Source organism: Cetorhinus maximus, chromosome 13, assembly GCF_964194155.1.
Source record: "Cetorhinus maximus chromosome 13, sCetMax3.hap1.1, whole genome shotgun sequence".
In the NCBI taxonomy this organism is placed as follows: domain Eukaryota; kingdom Metazoa; phylum Chordata; class Chondrichthyes; order Lamniformes; family Cetorhinidae; genus Cetorhinus; species Cetorhinus maximus.
This window is the reverse complement of record NC_135891.1, coordinates 17830376-17851284: the sequence shown is the minus strand read 5'-3', so window position 1 is coordinate 17851284 and position 20909 is coordinate 17830376. Positions and strand designations below refer to the sequence as shown.

The 20909-nt window shown below is 43.7% G+C and overlaps 1 protein-coding gene across 3 annotated transcripts in view; it reads left to right on the top strand.

The window, feature by feature from the left end:
- The window catches only part of lama5 (laminin, alpha 5), a 266062-nt gene that overhangs the window by 76218 nt on the left and 168935 nt on the right, over positions 1-20909 (top strand). For all 3 annotated transcript variants that reach the window (XM_078555045.1, XM_078555046.1, XM_078555044.1), the window contains exons 4-6: positions 4714-4832; positions 5310-5480; positions 7708-7805. In XM_078555045.1, coding sequence (XP_078411171.1) covers positions 4714-4832; positions 5310-5480; positions 7708-7805 — 388 coding nt within the window. The remainder of the gene's footprint in view (positions 1-4713; positions 4833-5309; positions 5481-7707; positions 7806-20909) is intronic.

The window sequence follows — 20909 nt, the reverse complement described above, 5'->3', positions numbered from 1 at the left end:
ACTCAATAGTGCATCTGGGAAGCTGGGGCTGTTCCCCTTAGAGAAGAGAAGGTTGGGAGGAGATTTGGTAGGGATTTTCAAAATCACGAGGGGCCTGGACAGACTAGATAGGGAGAAACTGTTGCCAATGGCAGATGGGTCAAGAGGCTCAGAAGGCACCAAGTTAACTTGAAATAAAAATGAAAAATGCTGGGAAAACTCAGCAGGTCTGGCAGCATCTGTGGAGCGAGGAACAGAGTTAACGTTTCCAGTCCGTGACACTCTTCTTCAGAGCCGCTGCAGTATTTTGCTTTCACCAATTCAATTTAAGATGGTTAGAGTGAAACCAGCTGAGTTGCTCTTGCAGAGAAATGGCATGGACAAGATGAGAGGAATGGCCTCCTCCAATCGTTCTAACTGCATGAGTAATGCAGGTTCAACATGGCCCAGCCTTGTAGATGAGGCTTTCAACAACTAGTTTGGAAGAATGTTAATTAGGATGAATTGGAGTAAGTAAAAATGTAATCTGTGTAGCTGGGTTCAACCCAGTTATCTCTGTTTCTCGAGAGGGTAGCATTCCCACTTTATTGTTCTACTGTTTCCAGTCCTTTGTGCCATGCATGGGAAGGTGGAAAGACGGCTCACCCTCCATTCCTTGACCAATATTGCTTTCAGATTAGTTGTCGACAGTCAGGAGTTTCCACCAAAGTGGGCTGAAGGTGCGTTTGCACTCTTGACACTGTCTCTGCATTCATAGGCCAGAGTTTTACGTTGAATAAGCGAGCACGTGCCCAACCAGAAATGACGTGAAATAACGCGAGAAGGCATTGGGCACGTGTCCTGACGTCTTTGCACTCACGTACAACATTACGATCGGTGGGCGCGTGCGGGAGACAGAAGCGCACCCACCAACAATTAAACGGGCAATTAAGACCATTAGCAACCCAATTGATCCGAATTTTACGTTGCCCCCACGATTTAGCGCTCATTGCACGGGCCATACTGGCAGGCGGCCAATCCATGTTTTCTCATTTTTCACCCAAGGGTTGGATAAGAGAGGACCGGCGCATTGCCTATGAGAGTTGATAGGAGTTCCAGTGAGAGTTTGCTGTTGCTTTAGTGCTGAAATTTCATAACTTTTCCTGTGGCTTCTGCTGAAGTATTTGCTTTGTTAGCTTTGTTTTGAGGTCTCTTTTTTTTCTGTTTTGTCAACTCTCTTGGAGGATTTCCGCCAAGCGCAGCCTTCAGTGCATGAGACAGTGCCATCTGCAACTTAGCAGATGGGGATTCTTTACTCCATTGGTGGGAGCTCCTGTGAAAAGGAACAGAGGGTTAGAAGGGAGAGGAGGCCAGGTGTCCACAGACAGAGTCTCGGGGTGGTTGAGAGGGCCATTGGGCTGCTGAAGGTGAGGTTTCGCTGCCTGGACTGGTCAGGGTGTGTGCTGCAATATCCTCCAGGGTGCCTGTTGCTTATTGTCATTGTATGCTGCTTTCTGCACAAGCTGGCACTGGCAAGGGGGGACCCATTTGAGGATGAGGATAGCGAGGCTGCTCCACAGGCCTCAGAGAATGACTCTAGTGATGGATCTGATGAGGAACCGGGGCAGGCATAGGGTGAGGACTTGAAGGCAGACTTGAGGAACCTTCAGGGAGGCCTTGATTTAATGCACCTTTCAGCTAGGCTGCCAAGGCATGCCTTCAATCTCATGGCAAGGGCACCGCCACCTTACCATACATTTCTGAGGAGGTAATTCCATGACCCCAATGTCGCTTCGTAACCTCTGTAATAAAGTTTGCTGCCCCTGCTGTCTATCATAAGGCACTGATGAGCCCTGCACCTATATAAAACATGAAGGACAGTCAGGGCATTGAAACAAAATCTAGGTTTATATCTTTTCCAGAGTTGAAAAAAAGGAACATAACATAATTTTAAAAACAACAAACTGCGGGTGCTGGAAATCCAAAACAAAAACAGAATTACCTGGAAAAACTCAGCAGGTCTGGCAGCATTGGCGGAGAAGAATAAAGTTGACGCTTCGAGTCCTCATGACCCTACAACAGAACTGAGTAAAATTAGGAGAGGGGTGAAATATAAGCTGGTTTAAGGTGAGGGGGTGGGGGGAGAGAAGTTAGGGGGTGGGGGGGGTGGTGGTTGTAGGGACAAGCAAGCAGTGATAGGAGCAGATAATCAAAAGATGTCACAGACAAAAGAACAAAGAGGTGTTGAAGGTGGTGATACTATCTAAGAGAATGTGCTAATTAAGAATGCATGGCAGGACACACAAGGTACAGCTCCAGTGGGGGTGGGGTGAAATAAGACTAACAGGGCATAAAAGGTATAAATTTAAAAATAATGGAAATAGGTGGGAAAAGAAAAATCTATATAAATTATTGGAAAAAACAAAAGGGAGGGGGAAGAAACGGAAAGGGAGTGGGGATGGAGGAGGGAGTTCAAGATCTAAAGTTGTTGAATTCAATATTCAGTCCGGAAGGCTGTAAAGTGCCTAGTCAGAAGATGAGGTGCTGTTCCTCCAGTTAACAATAACACAATTTTGTTGCTACTGTCACACAAAAACAATGCATAACACCAACGAAATGAAAGAATGACACCCGTGAAAGCCCTATCCTGTGCTCATGCTGTCTTAAACTTATGCTTGTGAGTGCTGTATCTTGGGCAGGTGAGACTATGGATAACAAAATCATGGCAGCATCGTGATTGCTGGATTATTGGGGACTCTGGCTTAGAAGTTTTCATTTGAGATGAGACGACCCTAAATTATTTGCACTCTGTGCCAGCCTTGCATCTGCCCACTGGACTCTTGCCTTCCACCAACACTCCTCTCCACAACCTGAGGACCTTGCTCCTCATGGGCACTCTAGCTCGAGGGTGTCCATCTCAGATTTGGTCAATATGAGCAGGTTGGCCATCCCAACACCCATTTGTCTGCGCTGCACAGCATTATGCCTTCCCTTCTGCTTGGAACAGAATGCATTAATTAGTCCACCCTCTACCTTCAATGCCATACCAGCCTCGCTCCAGCACACCTTCCCTTGCCACACCCCCAGCCCCCTGGAGGACCAGGATAAGGAGCCCATCAGATTTGCACATCTCCACCCTCTCACCCCCCGGTCCTTTCTATGCCCCCAAGGTTAGCAGCCACACCTCCCAGCCTTGGCCGGCACAAGTGTATGTGCCTTTTGTCACTCTGATCCTTACACCCTAAGCACATGAAGAATGGCCACCCTTCACGACATCTCCATACAGTACCATGCCAACTTGGTACTCACCCTTGCCGAGCGCAGAAGATCATGAAACTGCTTGTGGCACTGGATCCAGAAGCGAATGACTACGTCATGCGTGCTGACCTGGCTGCCACCTCCTTTGGCTGGTGTGGTGGCCTCCTGCTCCTATTGCATGGCATTAGAATGAGACACTCTGCTTCCGTTAGAGTGAGGAGGCACTTATCTGAGAACTGGAGGGGCATGGTGCCCACCGACATTGCTCTCCTGCCTTGCATGCCCAGGGGGTGCTGAGGCCATAACTCCTGCAAATTCCAAATGTCTTTTCAATAGAGCTCCCTGAGGCTCCTGGCAGCCTTCAGGGAGCTGCCTCTCTTGCTTTTAAATTCCCTGCCGGGTGCCCATTGGACCCGGCTCCCGCCTCTGTCATCAGCACATTGCCAATGTCCGGCTGCGTTTCACGCTAGGAGGTCCTTAATTGGCCAGCCAGCGTGCAATCGTGTTCAGGGTCTGATCGCAGCCAGACGTGGAAATCGCAGCCACTTCTGGGCCTGCCAATCAAGCGGCGTGCCTGAAAGTGCAGAATTCGGGCCATAATGTAAATGTACATGGAATCAATCTCATCGTAAGCTCACGAATTTGTGGGTTTATAAACAATATGTGCAGGGAGCCAGTGCCATGTTTTTCTACCCCAAGTTTCTATTATACAACAGATAAATGGAGATCTGTTCCCAAATGACGAGAATGTGGCCGATAAAAATTACTCTCCCTAAAGGATTTCTTAGCCTGCCTGGCGCATTGAGGGCTTCACCACAGTGATGTTCCTGAGATGGGAACTTAGCAGTTTTGTTTATTTACCCTTTCATAGGATGCGAGCATCACTGGCTAGGCCAGCATTTATTGCCTCTCCCTAGTACCCTCGAGAAAGTGATGGTGAGCTGCCTTCTTGAACCAGTCCATGTGGTGTAGGCGCTGTTAGGAAGGGAATTCAAGAAGCTCACAGTGCTGTTAGGAAGGGAATTCAAGAATTTTGACCCAGCAACAGTGAAGGAATGGGTAATAATGGGTACAAGTTCACATCCCACCACCCTTCAATGTGTGAACACGGCAATTATTCCAGGATGTATGCATGCCCAAAGATACTTTGCTTTCATCAAAGGGAGAGGTGGTTTCCATGATGCAGATATAAAACCAACCAATCCTTCTCTTAACTCAAGCTCTCTCCGTTTCTTAAACAGATGGAGCATTTGTCTTATGTTTGTAATCTCTTAATTATTTTAACCTGCAAGACTTCTTTCCAATTTGTTGAAAATGGATGCCAGTTTGGGAATTCTTCACCATATTTTACTGACTTGCTCAATTTATATCCCATTTAGGGTCTGCTTTATGAATTAGGTGATCAACATTGTAATAACTCTTAAATTTACTTTTCTTAAACATATAACAAACTATCCATCTACCTACATTTGGTATAATCGCCTCTTTGCTCTTCAGCTTCCAAAAGAGACTGCATTGAGAAATTTGGACCACAGTCTGTGGAGCGCATTATAAAGGATGATGATGCTATCTGTACCACTGAGTATTCGCGTATTGTGCCTCTGGAAAATGGAGAGGTAAGTGTAAAATAATTACAGGTCACTGAATTTATATTTTACTGTCCTGAGGTTCAAATATTTCACATTCTCCGTTCACTAAGTATATGTTACAAGGTTTCACACAGCTTTTAGTTTAGGTTGTATTGCGGAATATTTATTTAAGACATTTTTAAGTTGTAATGGTCTCCAGCTGGAAAGATTGGATTGGATAGTTGAATACTCTATAATGGACCCTGGTAGTTAGAAGTGTTTCAAACAAGGAGGCTGATCAGGTGTCCAAGTGAGTTTTTAAACAGAATGTATATTAATAGTCACTTGGTACTACAGAGCTTGAGTGTTGCTGAATATAAATTCTTTTGCCCAAGTTGGTATATTATTTGAGTTACCCCAATGAATGTCTCACCATAATTTATAGGTGCTGAAGATGTATTGAATAAGTGGTGACATTGAACTTTGCCATGCTGGTTAACTAGCTTCCCTGGATTCCAATTTTAGATTGTGGTTTCCTTGGTAAATGGACGACCAGGAGCCATGAATTTCTCCTATTCTCCTGTCCTTCGTGACTTCACCAAAGCTACCAATATCAAACTGCGGTTCCTCCGAACAAACACTCTGCTGGGACATTTGATGGGCAAGGCTTTGCGGGACCCCACGGTCACACGACGGGTAAGTGCTGACTGTATATCTGACTGTGTTTAATGTGGATACACATGCCTTGAAAATATCTGTAGTCCCGATAGCTGAGGTAGTATCTCTGTCTCTGAATTGCAAATTGAGGTAGCCGATCTCGCCTAGTGTGTCTGTAGGGAAGGGGTGCAAGGTTCTCAAGAGCTTAAATAGGAGCAGGAGCATGCCAATCAGTCTCTTGAGCGTGCTCTGCCATTCAATAAGATCATTGCTGATCTGATCATGCCCTGAACTCCACTTTCTCGTCTACCCTCCATAACCTTTGACTCCCTTGTAGATCAAAAATCTGCCTAACTCAGCCCTGAATATTTTCAGTGACCCAGCCTCCACTGCACTTTGGAGTAGAGAATTCCAAAGATTAATGATCCCCTGGGAGAAGAAATTCCTCCTCATCTCCATCTTAAATGGGAGACTCCTTATTCTGAAGCTGTGCCCCTGAGTTCTAGATTCCTCCATGAGGGGAAACGCCCTCTCAGCATCTACCCTGTCAAGCCCCCTTAGATCCTTATGTTTCAATAAACTCCAATATGAGTATAGTCCCAACCCACACAACCTTATTTTTGCTTTTGATTGACACAGTGACAGCTCATTACTGGATGGTATATGTGAACATGCTGTGCAAGGACAATACAGGCTCCTCAGTGATGTCAAGCACTGTTAGATGGTCTGCCAGCACTCAGTGTTAAAGCTCATACTTGGAAAAATGGCCTGTTGGGCAATATATCGATGGGTGACCATTGCTTATCAAAGTCATCCCATTGAGAGAATCCATTTCTCCAGTGGGAGGGAAGAAAATTGAATATTTTTTTTAATCCTGTATGCTGAATTGGACATACTTCACTTTTGCTTTGTTCAGTTTTACTTCCTGTGTGCGCAATAGTATTGCCATCAGCCCCTCATCACCTCTATGTAGTTCAGCTTGTTGGGTTTCATGTTTCTCAATAATATTGCTCAATGTAATTACAATGCATTTGTTTTAGAGTTATGGTTTATAGATTCACAGCTCACAAGGGCTGAATAAATTCTAAGTTGAACAGAACTAAACTTACCAAGATATTACCATTCCTCGCTGAGAATCCCATCAACTGGCCGTAGTGGTATTACGTGCTAATCTTCATCACTGAGTTATTACTGCTTGTTCTTCTTTATGGATGTGAGAACCTGCATAAAGATTTTCAAAATTTATAATAAGGGTATTCCTTACACAGAATGTTGAAATTTCTGAGCAATTTCATCTCATAAATGGTGTATTTCCATGTTATCCTAATAATTGAACCAGACAGTTTGCAACTTTGGCATCATGTTTGATGCCAGGATGAGCTTCTGTCCATATATCCATGCCACCTCTGAGACTACTTATTTCCACTTCCATACCTTCACTCGACTCCATTCCAGCCTCAGCTGACCTGCTGTTGCAATCCCCATTCATGGCTTTGTCACCTCTAGACTTTAGTCCAATGTACTCCTGGCCAACTTCCGGCGTTCTATCCTCTGTCAGCTTGAAACTTGAGGTCATCCAGAACGCTGCTGCCCATGTCCTTGCTCATACTAAGTCCTGTTCACCTATCACTGGTGTGCTTGCTGACCTACATTGCCCCTGGTTAAGTAAAGCTGCAATTAAAAAAAAATCCTATCCTTGTTTTCAATTCCCTCCATGGCCTTACTCCTTCCCTATCTCTGTAATATCCTACAGCCCCTTGAGATATCTTGTATCCATCTCATTGTGTCCTCTTGAGCATCCCTGATTTTAATTGGTCCACTATTAGAGGCCATGTCTTCAACTGCCTAGGACCTAAGCTCTGGAATTCCCTCCCTAAACCTCCCTGCCTCTCTAATGCACTATCCTCCTATAAGACCTTCCTTAAAAGCTACTTCTTTGACCAAACTTTTGGTCAAAGTTATGTATCTCACAATTAAATTTTATTTATAATGCTGCTGTGAAGTGCCTTGGGACATTTCATTTTGTTAATGGCGCTATATAAGCACAAGTTATTGTCATTATGATTGATCCCTGGTCTGTTATTAAAAAGACATTCGTTGGAAACGTGGTCCTCCCCTGTCAACTAAACAGGTGATTTTAATGCACTGTAGTCTCTGTGTTTGTAAATCCAGATGTATTTGCCAGGAGCCAAACAATCTTTTCCTTAATGTAAAATACTGTGATAAAATATATAATCTCTAAACTGAAGATGCTCTTTATTTCCAGTATTACTACAGTATCAAGGATATCAGTATAGGCGGACGTTGTGTGTGTAATGGTCACGCAGATGTTTGTGATGCAAAGGACCCATCTAATCCATACCGGTGAGTATTGCATCATGTGCTCTACCAGTCTAGTGCGCTGGAGGGTCAACTAATAATTGATAGTTTAAAATGTAATGCTATTTTTATGAATATTTTTGGAGCTAATTTTATTCGGGACAAAAGAGGGTTTAAAAATAGAAAAGAGTTTTCGTTTTCCTTTTATTTCAAGTGTTAAATGTACTAATACAGTTAAGCATAGGACGAGGCTTTTCCCCCGTTGTCTTCCTGTTTGCCAGTACATTGTTTTCAATAGTCATTTGCAAGTGTAGTCAGTATTATTTTAAACTATGACAGACAACATGGTAATGCCTGATTCTCACTGGGACCTGCATACTTCCTGATAAGGGCCACTGGATAAAGAGAGGAATTATTTCCTCTGGTGCAGGAGTTCAGAACAAAGTGGAGTGATGTCAGGAAGTACTTTCACATTTTCATTACCGTTCATATGAAGAACTCTTTCCCCAAAAACATTGTTGATTCTAGGTCAATTAAAAAATTCAAAATTGAGATTGATAGATTTCTGTTAGAACATGAGAACATAGTGGGAATTAAGGGATGTGGAACCAGCACAGATAAATGGAGTTAATGGAGATCAGTTGTTCAATGGGCTGAATAGCCTACTCCTATTCCTGTGAGCAGGACTGAAGAACTCTGGCTAATATTACTGTTCTGTATTTAGCTCAAGGGCATTGAGTTGTATTCCTTCCCCCACTGAAACCATAGGTGAGATATGCTAACTCATGACGTGCCAATGTTAAACAGGCCTCTTCACCTTTAACCCCCCCCCCCCCTAAAACATTTCCCCTACCAAAAGCTGTTGCTTGAAATTTAACCAGAGAAAATGAAGCCCAGGAATAAATCAAATTTCTGTTTATGGAATTTCTGGATCTTTAAGAAAGTGGGTGGAGGGGACAGAAGGGAGACCACATCTTGTTAAGCAACGGAGGCAACTGAGGGGAGAGAAATTAGGAAATTGGACAGTGGATTGAGGCAAGTGGGACAGTAATTTGATTAAAGGAGCTGACTAATAGGGGCGGACAAATATTGCTTGTATATTAGCAGATATACAGTCCTTTACCAATGTTAACTTGAACCTTCATTGAATGAAACTATGATACATAAAATCAGAGAAATTGACCAGCACAGAAGGAAACCATTCAGCCCATCGTACCTGTGCTGCCTCTTTGAACAAGCAACTTAAATGAATTATTCACCTCGTCCAGCCGCTTCCCCCCAACACCACCGCCCCCCTCCCCCAACCCCACCCCACCCCACCACCACAAAGCCTTCGTGCTATTCAGACTATACTACATACATCACTCATTTATTCAGTTACTTTAAAAAGTCATTGCCCAGGGTGGTTTGCACGAAGCAATATGACTGCTGAATGCTTTACTTAGGGCTATTCTGTGTTGACTGAATAAATCGAATGCCCATTTTATTTCATGGAAGTCGAGGCTTTTTATCCATCCTTTTGGGGATCAAATTCAGTTTGTTTTTTCCCCCCCACCATGAGAACAGGAAATCATTAGCCATGCTTACGTTCATTCGAGCGCACAAGAAAATTGAGAGGGAAAAAAGACATGTTGTTAATGTCTCTATTTTCACGAACAATTCACTCTTTATTTTTCAGTGACATAGTTAGGGCTTGGAGTGTAGATGTGCCGAAAAAGAACAGCAACATTTGCTGTTGAGATTTTCGATGCTGTTGTGAGATGTTCGGTACTGTTTGTCTTACCAAGGCTTGAAAACCTCCGCATCGTATAGCCACACTGGCAGTAACCCAAAGGAGGCATTAATGCCGATGTACCAGTGGGAGGGAAGATCAAACCCACCGTTCAGAGCAAGCTGCATTCTCACCCGTCTTCTATCTGTTCTTGTGGTTTAATGATCATTCTGTCTCGAGTCCAAAATGCCAACGGAACCTTTTCAGTCAGGGAATGGTGACCTTGTTTCATTCAATTACACAAAAACCAATCTTTCAATGGTTTTCCAAATAAACTGTGCAGTTTGTTGCTTAGAAATTTCTAAACCTTATTCGGCAGGAAATCTGGGGCAAATGCCAAACACAGCATCTTAATTATTTGCAGTTGACTTCACTCCCTCTGAAAAGAACCTAATTGTTACACTAACCTCAGGCAAATGTGTTTTAAACTATCCAACACATGGTCACAGTTGAATACACTTTAAGTGATGATGGTGTTAGATCGGGTTTTGTGAGCTCGTGTAGGGATTTTCAGTTTAACTCGATCATTGTAAATCTCCATTCCCAAAAGGTGAAGCTGATGCCAAGCCATCAAGAATGATCATGTTAAGCCAGTGCTGCACGTAACATTGTAACTTTTTATTCCGTTTGTTTTTAAATCGGTGTGGTTGAGTTTTCAAATTCTGCGCAAAAAGTTCCAGCTGTTTGATACAAAATGTTGAAATCAGTTTTGACTCGTTGGTAACACTCTTGACTCTGAGTCTGAAGTTGTGGGTTTTCAAGGGCATTTCTTCCTTAACCATGAGTATTACGAACTTCCTCGCAAATTACAAATTCAAGGATGTTAGGCCAGGGGCATCCAGTCCAGATCATTACAGCAAGTATCATCAATTCCAGGGAAATCCAGGCCACTGTGGGCTTCCTGCAGTTAGTCAAGCACGTAATCTTCAAAGGAACAAAAGTTGTGACCAATTAACACTCCACAAAGGAATGTGCAAAATGGGACCCGGGAATGCTTGGTTGTGTTCCGCTTTTCCATCATTTAGCTTTCCTTATCTTGATCAGCGCAAAGCCTGCGTCCTCAGTGCAGTGAAACCCGGACAACGTTTTCTGGGCCAGAGAAAGTGTTGAACAATTTCCATCTTTGTGTTGCCAGACATATTCTTGGCATCTCTTGGCAGGACAAGGTCACCAACTCAGAGGTCCTGAAGCGTGCTAATTCTGTCAGCACATCCTTGTTACTAAGCCAATGGGGTCTCTATGGCTCAGCTATGTTCATCGAATGGATGACAGCTGTATACCCAAAGACTTAGTGAGTTGGTCATTGGGTCACAACCTACTGGTTGCCCATACCTCCGTAACAAGGACACTTGCAAGAGAGATATGAAGATGGCAGACATTGACAGAGCCAACTGGGAGACTGTCATCGTCAGCCATGACCTCTGGAGGCTGACTGTGCAGGGAGGCATTGGAAGAGGTGATGAGAAATGGTAGGTTCAACTGGCTGAGAATAGAGCCCAGAGAAAACAAAAGCCAGCAAATCCTGCACCTTGTCAGCCCACCATCTTCCTTTTCAGCAATGAGGCAAAGACTGCCATGCCAGATTGGGGCTCCTGAGCCACACCAGGCGATGCTTAACAGAGTTGACCAACTAGGCACAAACCATCATCTCATGGGGTGGAAGGCTGCCAGTATCTTGGTCAGCACAAAAAAAAGTGAAGCATCATATTCCTTCACCAGCCAAAAAATAACTGCATCCTGATCTTCAAATGCTTCACATTCTTTTGGCTCAGCAGAAATACACTCATCAGGATGAAACTACACGGTAAAGTTTCCTCACCTCCTCCTTAGCCCTAACCTTGAAATAGAGCCCTTGCTTCACCGTGTGACTTTTTTTGTCTTCAACTGGATACATTTCTGATCTCCATGGATGGGATTGACCATTATTGCAATATTGCTGTGTGAATCTACGAGGAACAAAATGAAACAGGCCATGTGGGGAAGGCTACTTCAGTGCAGCAGATCTCCAACCAATTTGCTTTTTGCTATGCTAGGTGATTGGGCATTCCACAAGTAGAGCAAAGAGAAATAGCTAGTATGTGATCTTTGACTTTTTGATTGTCTCCCCTATGCCACTCGTGGGTGTTTGGCTCCCATGATTATGACAGTGCCAAACTTTAAATCAGGAAGTCTGCAGGATCACCATGGATGATTTGCCTCCTCCCTCTTCCCCCTAAGGAACATCTACACTCCACTTGTCACGCTAACTTGCCCTCCTTAGATTGTCCGGCAGTATCAGGGCTGCTGTTTGATGAGTAAAGAGTGGGAACACTTATTGTGATAACATGCTTCGGTACACCAATATTTTGTGCCAATAGGCAGAACAGTGGCCAACTACAATCATTTTACCTTGTTGGGTAAAAATGTGCAACAAATTTAAATGTAATTTTTGATTTGACTTTTTCCAAAATAGAAAGGGTTTGCATGTGAACATCTTAATTACCATTATCGAGGAAAAGTTAAATGCAGGAGCTTGGTGTCATTATAGGTTATTTACCAAAATATCTGAGTCTATCAGTTATTGTTGTGATAGAATTTGTCCTTTGAGTAGGACAGTTTTTAAGTAGAAAAATTTTGGCACATCTACACAGTTTTGACTAAAGCTACTAAACTACTTGATCATTGGTTTCATGTGGGGGGAAAGAAAGTTATTGCTGATGGAGTGCCACAAGGAAGACATGGTCCAGATTAAAGTCTTATCTACATGCTTGTTGGTTAGTGAACCAATTCAGGAACTGGATTCCTGCTCTTTGTTGTTTAGACAACAATGAATATCATTTGCATTGATAAACCTATGTATTAATCGCTGGATTACATTCTGGTCGTTCGTTCTGTGCCAAAAAAAATCTCCAAGTGAAAGTGATCTCACGGCTTAGATAATGTTGTTCAGTAAAATATTTACATTGTGGCTGGTGATGGAGACATGTAATTGCTGACATCCAGAACACAAGTGTCCTGTCTGAGAAATACATGCTCTCAGACTTTGTTAGTAGACAAAAACTTTCAGGTTAATGTGGCTAATCAAAGTTGTAAACGATTAGGTTAAGGTTAAACAAATATTAGCTGTGTAAGATTATTGCTCATGGATTGCGCTCCTCTTAGCTTTTTGAGGCATAGAAGCCCACAGAGAAAGATGAGGAGCTAAAGTTGTTGAATAAAGTTGGTGATCGGCAGCTGAAACTTTGTCAGTTGATTCATTGCGGATAATATTTTTCAAGATCCCACGAGCTAGGAAATGAGAGATGAAAAGGGTTTCTGAACAAATAAAAGATTGCATTGCTGATTTCTGTAAGAGAGCTAAGTTCTCAACCCATCTGTGGAAAAGAAGTAACAACAGGCCTGTGCCCATTTCTCAGGCATTAAGCGAGAACATTTAAGCCTCCAATATGGTGGACAGTAAGTGTACCCTGATTATGTGCTGTAAGTTCATTGCCCGTTCTATTGGTCTAGGTAACAAAATAGTTGCACGGGCCGCATTTGAAACAGGCGTTTCCTCCTTTGCATATGCAAACATGGGACAGAATACCTCTTTGCACCTTTGCAAGGCTAGGTTGCTTCTAGTGTATGCAACTTGCCGATCTCATTTAATTGAGATCCGAGGCCCAATATTGGGTGTACCTATGGCCTACTGGCTCAAGCATCGCTTCGTGCCACGATGTCCAGTGATCCTGCACGTGTCTGTTTGTGCTGCTGTTTAGGTGTCGGTGTCTCTGGAGACGCTTTGAGGCATTTTGGCTCGTCCACAGGAAGTGACTGTGTCTCCTTGACCTCACAACAATTCCTCTCCAGGATCGAGTGAGATAAATAATGCCATTAAGGTTTTGTGAAGAACTCTTTCAGAGGAAGTATCAACATGTTTGACTGTTTATAGCTCGCTTAAAAGGTAACACGTGCCTACTGTCAGTGGTTTAACACAATGGCACCTTTGATGCCTAGCAAGCTGTTCAGGAATCACATAGCTGGCAGCACACGTGACACTGAGAATTTACTGTGTTAGCAATAATCAGAGTGCTTCTGTTGCCGGATCCTGCAACAAGGTGGCTACAACAAAATGAACTGTAAAATGCTGCAAATCATATTGCATTAATCAGGTTGTTGTCTTTGCCACTCGAACTAAGCATGTTACAAGTTGTAAATACATGCTGCACATCTAAAGCCAGGTACAGCACAAGCAGTGTGCAGAATAAAACTCCTAAACTGTGCGTTAACTCCAGCCCTCTGAAAAACACCCACTTCTCCAACGAGAAAGTTTTGATATTTCTTTCGCAAGTCACATGTGTGGTATTTTGAGTTAGATTTTCTCATCCTTTTTAATACTTTTTAAATATTCGTTCATGTGATGTGGGTGTCGCTGGCAGGGTCAGCATTTGTTGCCCATCCCTACTTACCCTTGAATTGAATGCTTGCTAGATCATTTCAGAGGGCAGTTAAGAATCAACCACATTGCTGTGGGAATGTGGGTCTGGAGTCACATGTAGGCCAGACCAGGTAACCGTGGCAGATTTCTTTCCCTCAAGGTCATTAGTGAACAAGATGGGCTTTTAGGACAATTGATGATAGCTTCATGGTCACCATCATTGAGACTAGCTTTATATTACAGATTTATTAACTGAATTCAAACTCCACCAGGTGCCATGATGGGATTTGAACCCATGTCCCCAGAGCGTTAGGGCCTCTGGGTTACTGATCAGTGTCATTACCACGACACTACCATCACCCACAAAATCATGTGCAGTTCAAACTGTGGACTTGGCCAAAAGCAAATGAATTGACAAAGTAGTTTATTTTTTTTTTAAATCATCTCATCAGTGTAGGCTAGATTCCAGAGATATAAGTATAGCTTGTTGGTCAATCGCATCATCTAGGCTTCAGTCCAGAAATCTTTATGCAGAAGTTCAACTTGGCTTTTTGGGATTTAAAAAAAAACTCTTGCACAATATCAAGATACACACTATAGAAAGGATTTGTTTTTAAATCTGAAATTCAGAGCATGCAACACAGAGCCATTCACGTGATGGCTTACAGGCCAGCGGGTGCTGAGACTGCTGTGCTGTAGTTCCCAGGGGTGGGCAGTTATCCTTTAAAGGGACTGCATCCCCGACCAGCAACTAATTAGTTGCCTGACCCCTAAAAAAAAATGTAGTTGTGGTGGGGGGGGTCATCCTGCAAACGGCCAAGGGGGTGGGGTCCATCTATGGTTTTCTGGCTACGACAATATAACTCCGTGCACAGTGTGCCTTGATTCTGCTACCAGGTGAGCAACTCCTGAAGAGGCGGAGAACAAGACTCTGCCAATTTTGGCAGTAACAAACCTTGCGGCAGGTGAAATGTTTTTTTTTAAAATGACATGATTAGTGAAAAAGTGGCACTGAAAGATGGTGTCCATCCAGCCGGGTGACCATACGACACCATCTGGTCAATGTTTGATATACTTTCTCACATCAAGTAGGGAAGAGGCTTCCAGCAGATGTGTAAACTCAACAGTGGCCCTCAGACCGAGTGCACAAGATGGATAAACCTATCTGTCGTAGAGTAAGGGTTAGTTTAATTTGGTAAAGAAATCAGTAGAGACTTGAGTAACGACGTTGTAACGAACAAGATAAAGCGCTTTCTTAAAAAGCAGGCTTTTTTTTTCGCTGGTATAGCTGATCTAGCATTTAAATAACTCCGTCCTTACCTTGTCTCTAGCCTTTATGGTTTCTTTGTAAAAAAGCCTGTGAATGCCTTAAAAGCAGATGTTTGAGCCTTTCAAAGATATATGGTAGCTGATTTCTACAGGAGCACTTTCATCTTGCATGACTCAATCCATTTAAAATGCTTTAAACTTGAAGGTAATTTTTAATAGATTTGATGTACTGGTGAGTTTATAATCAACTCATCCATTGGTATCAAAAAACAGGTCCTTTACGTTTCAGAATTTCTGTTTATCTATGGTTGCCACTGAATATTTTTTAATAAACGGGAAGGCAATGTTAGAACCCAGCAAACCGCCTCAAACTCGCAAACCAGATTTCAGCATTGAGACCTGAGCAAGGAGTTTTTCTTCATGGCTAATTACAAGGTAATGTGCATCCCTGCTTAACTACAGATTTATCACTTCTCCCTTCTAATTACGTGGTGCCTGTTAAACCCAGGTGTACATGCCTTGTAGTCAAAAAGCAGCTGCACTTTTGTCACCTTGCTCTTTAGGGTTGCATGGATCCCAAAGCACTGACAAGTACCTTGTGCTCAGTTGCAGGCAAAAGTGATCCTGAAGTAACCTTATAAATCCCCTGTCTGCCACTTGGTTCAACAGTTGGAGCATTAGAAGCTACAAACCATTCTGCTGCCAGGTTTGACATCAATATATCAAGTTCACTTGGATTTGGGCTTGAAAAGGACATGATTCGATTGATATTGCAATTAATTTTTCCAAACTCTTTAGTCAATTATGTCAAACTCTTCATCAAAGAAATCTTCGACACTGTGCCCTATTGGAAATTCCCTCTTAAAATCATGTTGCTTTCCTTGCTCCAGGGATTTCGCTTGATGGTGACTCAACATCTGACCTAGACATTAAGTGCCTATCATGGTTCTCAGGATGACTGAGTTAGTTCACAAACAAAACTATCTGGAACAGCTGCCCCTGCTGTCTAAGGCGGGTGCAATCCCAGCTTTGCAGTAGGACATCTGACCTCTCCAAATACAGCTGGAGGTTGAGTAAGTCATAAAAAGCGCATTAGAAACACATGTTCAAGTAGGAGAATAAAGAAGACAGTTACAGTATTCTATAATCTCCTTCACCTCCTGCAGAATAAATTGTTGGCTTGTCTGAATACAAAGGAACAATTGGCTTCCTAATGGAACTGTACCTTGGTTTACTTCTGTAGCAATGAATAGGGATGCCTGTTGGTGCTTTCTGGTACAAGTGCAATTTAGTTATCTATAGTTCTCCTCTAGTCAGAACTATTAGGTAGGAAGCTCTGAATTTTCTCCAAATGGGATTTTTCCCTTTTATCTATGACCATCTTTGTTCCAAAATTAAACAACACTTGCCACTCATTTGCCCACATTTCCTACATTCCTTTAACAACTGGCTTTCCCTCACATTTCTTATTTATTACAGTCTCTGAAAAACGCCTTTCAGCGAAGTATTTTTGCTCAGATATCTAATTCCATTTCCAGATGCATGATTCAATGTTGTGTAATGTGGAATTCTTTTTCTGTAATGTTTATCATACACATTCCCACACAAGTTGCTAAACTTGCAATCGTCAAACCAGCAATAGATGTTATGCATAGCACAAATTACTGACCAATCTCTTGGGTCATTGCTCCCTAGTTGAAGGTTTGTCGTCTTTTCAGTCTTCGTGACCTCTTGATCTCCAGCCAAATTTCTATCCAGTTTGTTACTTCCTGCTCCCTTGAGTATTTACTCAATTAGACATATATTTTGTACAGAGCCTTGCCAGATGCCTTTGAAACTGAGCGATGTAATATTAAGTGCCGTTCTTATCAAGGTACTGGCTTGAGTCCGGTACCTGATCACAGTAGGTGGACTCATCCCAGATTTACACTAAGGTGGGAAAAAGAACGTTTTACTTGCCAGCCGCAATGGCAGCTTTTCACACCATATCATCCCAATCTCACCTCATTAATCATGCATTCCTGGGAAACACGCTGTTTCAATGGCGGGCGGGCTCTCATTTGCCCGCCACACCGTCACCTCTCTGCTTCCTCACATTGGGTGTCATATTTAAAGTGCAGCCACACAAACACCTCTCGGTGCTTCCTGCCCAGGACAGCTGCACAGAAGGCATGACCCCGAAAGGCAAGAAGACTGCAGCCCCCGATTCAGTGAAGTGTCCCTGTAATGCCTTTTGTGCACCATAGAGGCCCACCATAATGTCCTCTATCTCTGCTCTGGCCACAGGAGGTCCAGCAGTCTCACTGCTCCGGATTGATGGGCGATGGCAGTGATGATCAGTGCCAGTGCTGCACAGAAGCAGTTGGCCATTCAATGCAGAAAAAAGATGAATGATCTCATCCTTGCCACCAGGGTAAGGCAACCAACTCATCACTCTAAACTCTCGCACCCAAACCCATCACACTTTCATTGACTTCTCACTCACTGCCAGCTCAAGGGATATCACCATTCACTCTCTCATGCACACCCTCACACCTCCATCTGGCCTCATCTCCTTTGGAGACTGCCTCCTCAGCCCTCATCATCTTGAGACCCCTTGCACAGATTTGTGTCCCCACACACACCCTGGTATACCCCCCCTCTTCCACAGTACAGCCCTCGCCCTGCAGCTTCTTCCCTTGCCTGAGGTTACTTCTCCCCCTTCCCCAAGCAAGCCCTAGTCCTGCAGCTGTTGAAAAGCCACCCCTGCCTTATGGCTGGTCTGGTAGGTAGAGACCTGCCTGTGAGCCCCCTAAAAGTGATGTGGTGCTGCCTGCGAAGCCTGGTGCTGATGACCGTGAGTGCTGCCCGAAGCAAGATAGGCAAACAAACCTTGAAGTGCAGCTTGCCAGGTGCATGTCGCTTATGTGCAGTTGTGAAACACGCCAGCATGCAATCGCGATGATGTGCTCGGAAGATCCAGGGTGGGGGGGTTGATTCCAGTGAGCTGGGCTTATAATGATTTGCAAATGTATTACAATGAGGCTCCTCATGTCGGACGGCAGGAAACGCGGCCTGTTACTGATAGGTGGAGCAGATGATTGCAAACTGGTTTCATGACGTCATGAAACTGATTTTTGGCCTTCTCGCCATATTGTCTCCCCATGTCACCAAACATGTCCGCTGCCAAGTGGCACTGAAAGTTCTGCCCAATGATGCACAGCAGAGAGTTGTGCTGCTATCTCCACATTGCTCAATGGGGAAAAAAAAGCCAAGGTGACCAACCACCCTGTATTTTATGGGATTGTCCCGTGATTCACCTTTTATCCCACATCCGGCTCTTTGGCTCTTCAGGATGCCATTTGTCTAGTATTTCTTGGGCAGTGACTGAGAGACTGTTGGGGGGGGGCTGCTCTTGCTGCTGCCCTTGTGCCTTTGGTGTTTGCACAAGCACACAGGGCGCCATGCACATGCACTGTCATTGGCCCTGAGGTGGAGAAGAGGAGGAGTGATAGAGTAGGTGGCAGAGAGCTGAGAAAGACGTTTTTCTTGTCTGAGAGAGAGCAGAGTAACAACCACAGTCAAGAGAAAACATATGGGGAGAATATTACAGCAACAGACAAGAACGCACAGGACAGGGGAGAGCAGCTGCAGCTCCTTCAGGATACACTCAGCCTAGGGTTAGTGAGAAGCACTGGAGCTGGCTTTCCCTTCCTGAGAGGCCATCTCTGCCATGGCCAAGGCAGTGAGAGAATGAGTGTAAAAACGTAGTTCTGCACATTCTGCTTAAAATTAATGATCAAGAACTGACAGTGAGCTGTCTCTAACATTGGCATTAGCTGAAGTTACACTGTACAATTTGCATAGACACAAAGGTGAGACCCCTTCTCAATGACTTATGGTCTTATGGACACAGGACATATAGGTGAACCACAAGCTAAACCCAATTCTTCACAATAGAAAGCATTTGAATGAATTGGCACCAAATTTAGCAAATGCCATTTCCGTCAAAGTAAAATGAGTCAGGTTGCTGATTTAGCCAAGAGTACAACTTGGCATCAGGGGCCTGTAGGTAACATGCAGAACTTCAACCTAAACATCTTGAAAGCTTTGAGTGGACTGAACTGCTGTTTACATCCACAGTGTTCTCATCTCATGTAAGGATAGATGTTCCAGTCAGGGTACTCTCTGAACAGGGACCGTCCTTATTGGGCATCTACTGACTACCTGTGCATGGCTGCTCCTATTTGATCATCAGTTATTATTCTTCCAATTCCTGCTCACACTGCATGCTTCCTCTGGGAGCTTACAGGAAGGGCGATAGGCTTACCCTGTGCCACAGCAGTGCTTAGGAGGGGAAAATATCACATAAGCTAACAACATACACTGTATCACAAGATTTGAATAGGAGAGGAATTTGTGAGGTTTAGCATCACCGATTTAGTGGCAGAAATGTAGGAACCAAAAGTAAAGGTCCAGCAGATCCACAGTAATTTTGATCTAAATAGTGCCAAGGTGTACCAGATAAGATTAAATCAAACTCTTATACATCCAGTTACATTCCAAATACAGGTTCCTGTTATCATACCAGGCTGGTCTGTCTCTTGCACAAATGAGGAAAACTTGGAATTTGTAAGTGAAACTGTGCTGGAGGTAGTGGGTTGTACATGCTTTGAGCTATAGTTTTTGAAGGCATTCTTTCTTTGTTTATTTGTAACCCCATATAATATAACCCCATAATAACCCTACTTCAGTGTAACTTCCAGGGTTGATATGCTGGGAGCCTCTCTTGCTAACCATGCTGGAGAATCGAGGGCTCAGGGAAGTGCTCGGTTTTCCATAAAAACAGTGGTCACTCTGTCGTCAATATGTGTGTATCATAAGCACCCAGCAGACCAGGGGCATGGGAATTATTGCAAAGACCTGCATTGAGGCTTTGGGAGATGATATTTTTTAAGGCTGTATTTCCCATCCCATGTTTCCTCACCCCCCGCATCCCCCAGAGGAACATCACCTCACCTGCGACATCTTTAGTGGTCCAGATCCCACTTTCACCCTTCCAAAAGCTGGCAAGCCTCCTTTGACCTGGGAGTTCCAGCCACTATTCTTCCAGTAGTCCAGGGCCAAGGAAGTTCCTGGCCTGGGAGCCTCTCTTCTCAGCTACATTCCTTCTATCTTAAGGGACCATTTTTGGGGACAAAAGATTCAGCAAACAATGGCCTGCAGAAACTAGGAGCAGACTGCTTATCCCTGGCCTAGACTAATTCACATAAACTTTACTGCTCTACTCTTGCCCGACTACCAGGTGGAACTATATAGAACAAACCGGTTGTAAAATTGAGCTGGTGCATATGTAACGGCAAACTAAAGATTATCTGCAAAAAGGCAGAATCAGTCTGTAAATGGCAGCACTACTAGCTGATCCATTTCACCAATCAGTGCCTTCAGAAGGAGCTGGAGAGTTTCATTGAGAAAGCCCTTTGATGCTTCCTGCATTTTTACAGTCTTCAAACTCAATCTCACCAGAATAATGTATCTGATTTTAAAAGGCAGGCAAATATCTTGCAACTGTAAGAGAACAGTGTCAAATGGTTGTGATTTCTTTTAATTTCTATGAATATTTAAATTGTGCATTCCCTCCCGCTATCTTTACTCAGGATGTTGGCTTGTGTTGAGTACGATAACAAGTGCCAACAGCTTTCCACCCACCCCCCACCCCAAACATCCCTCCCCC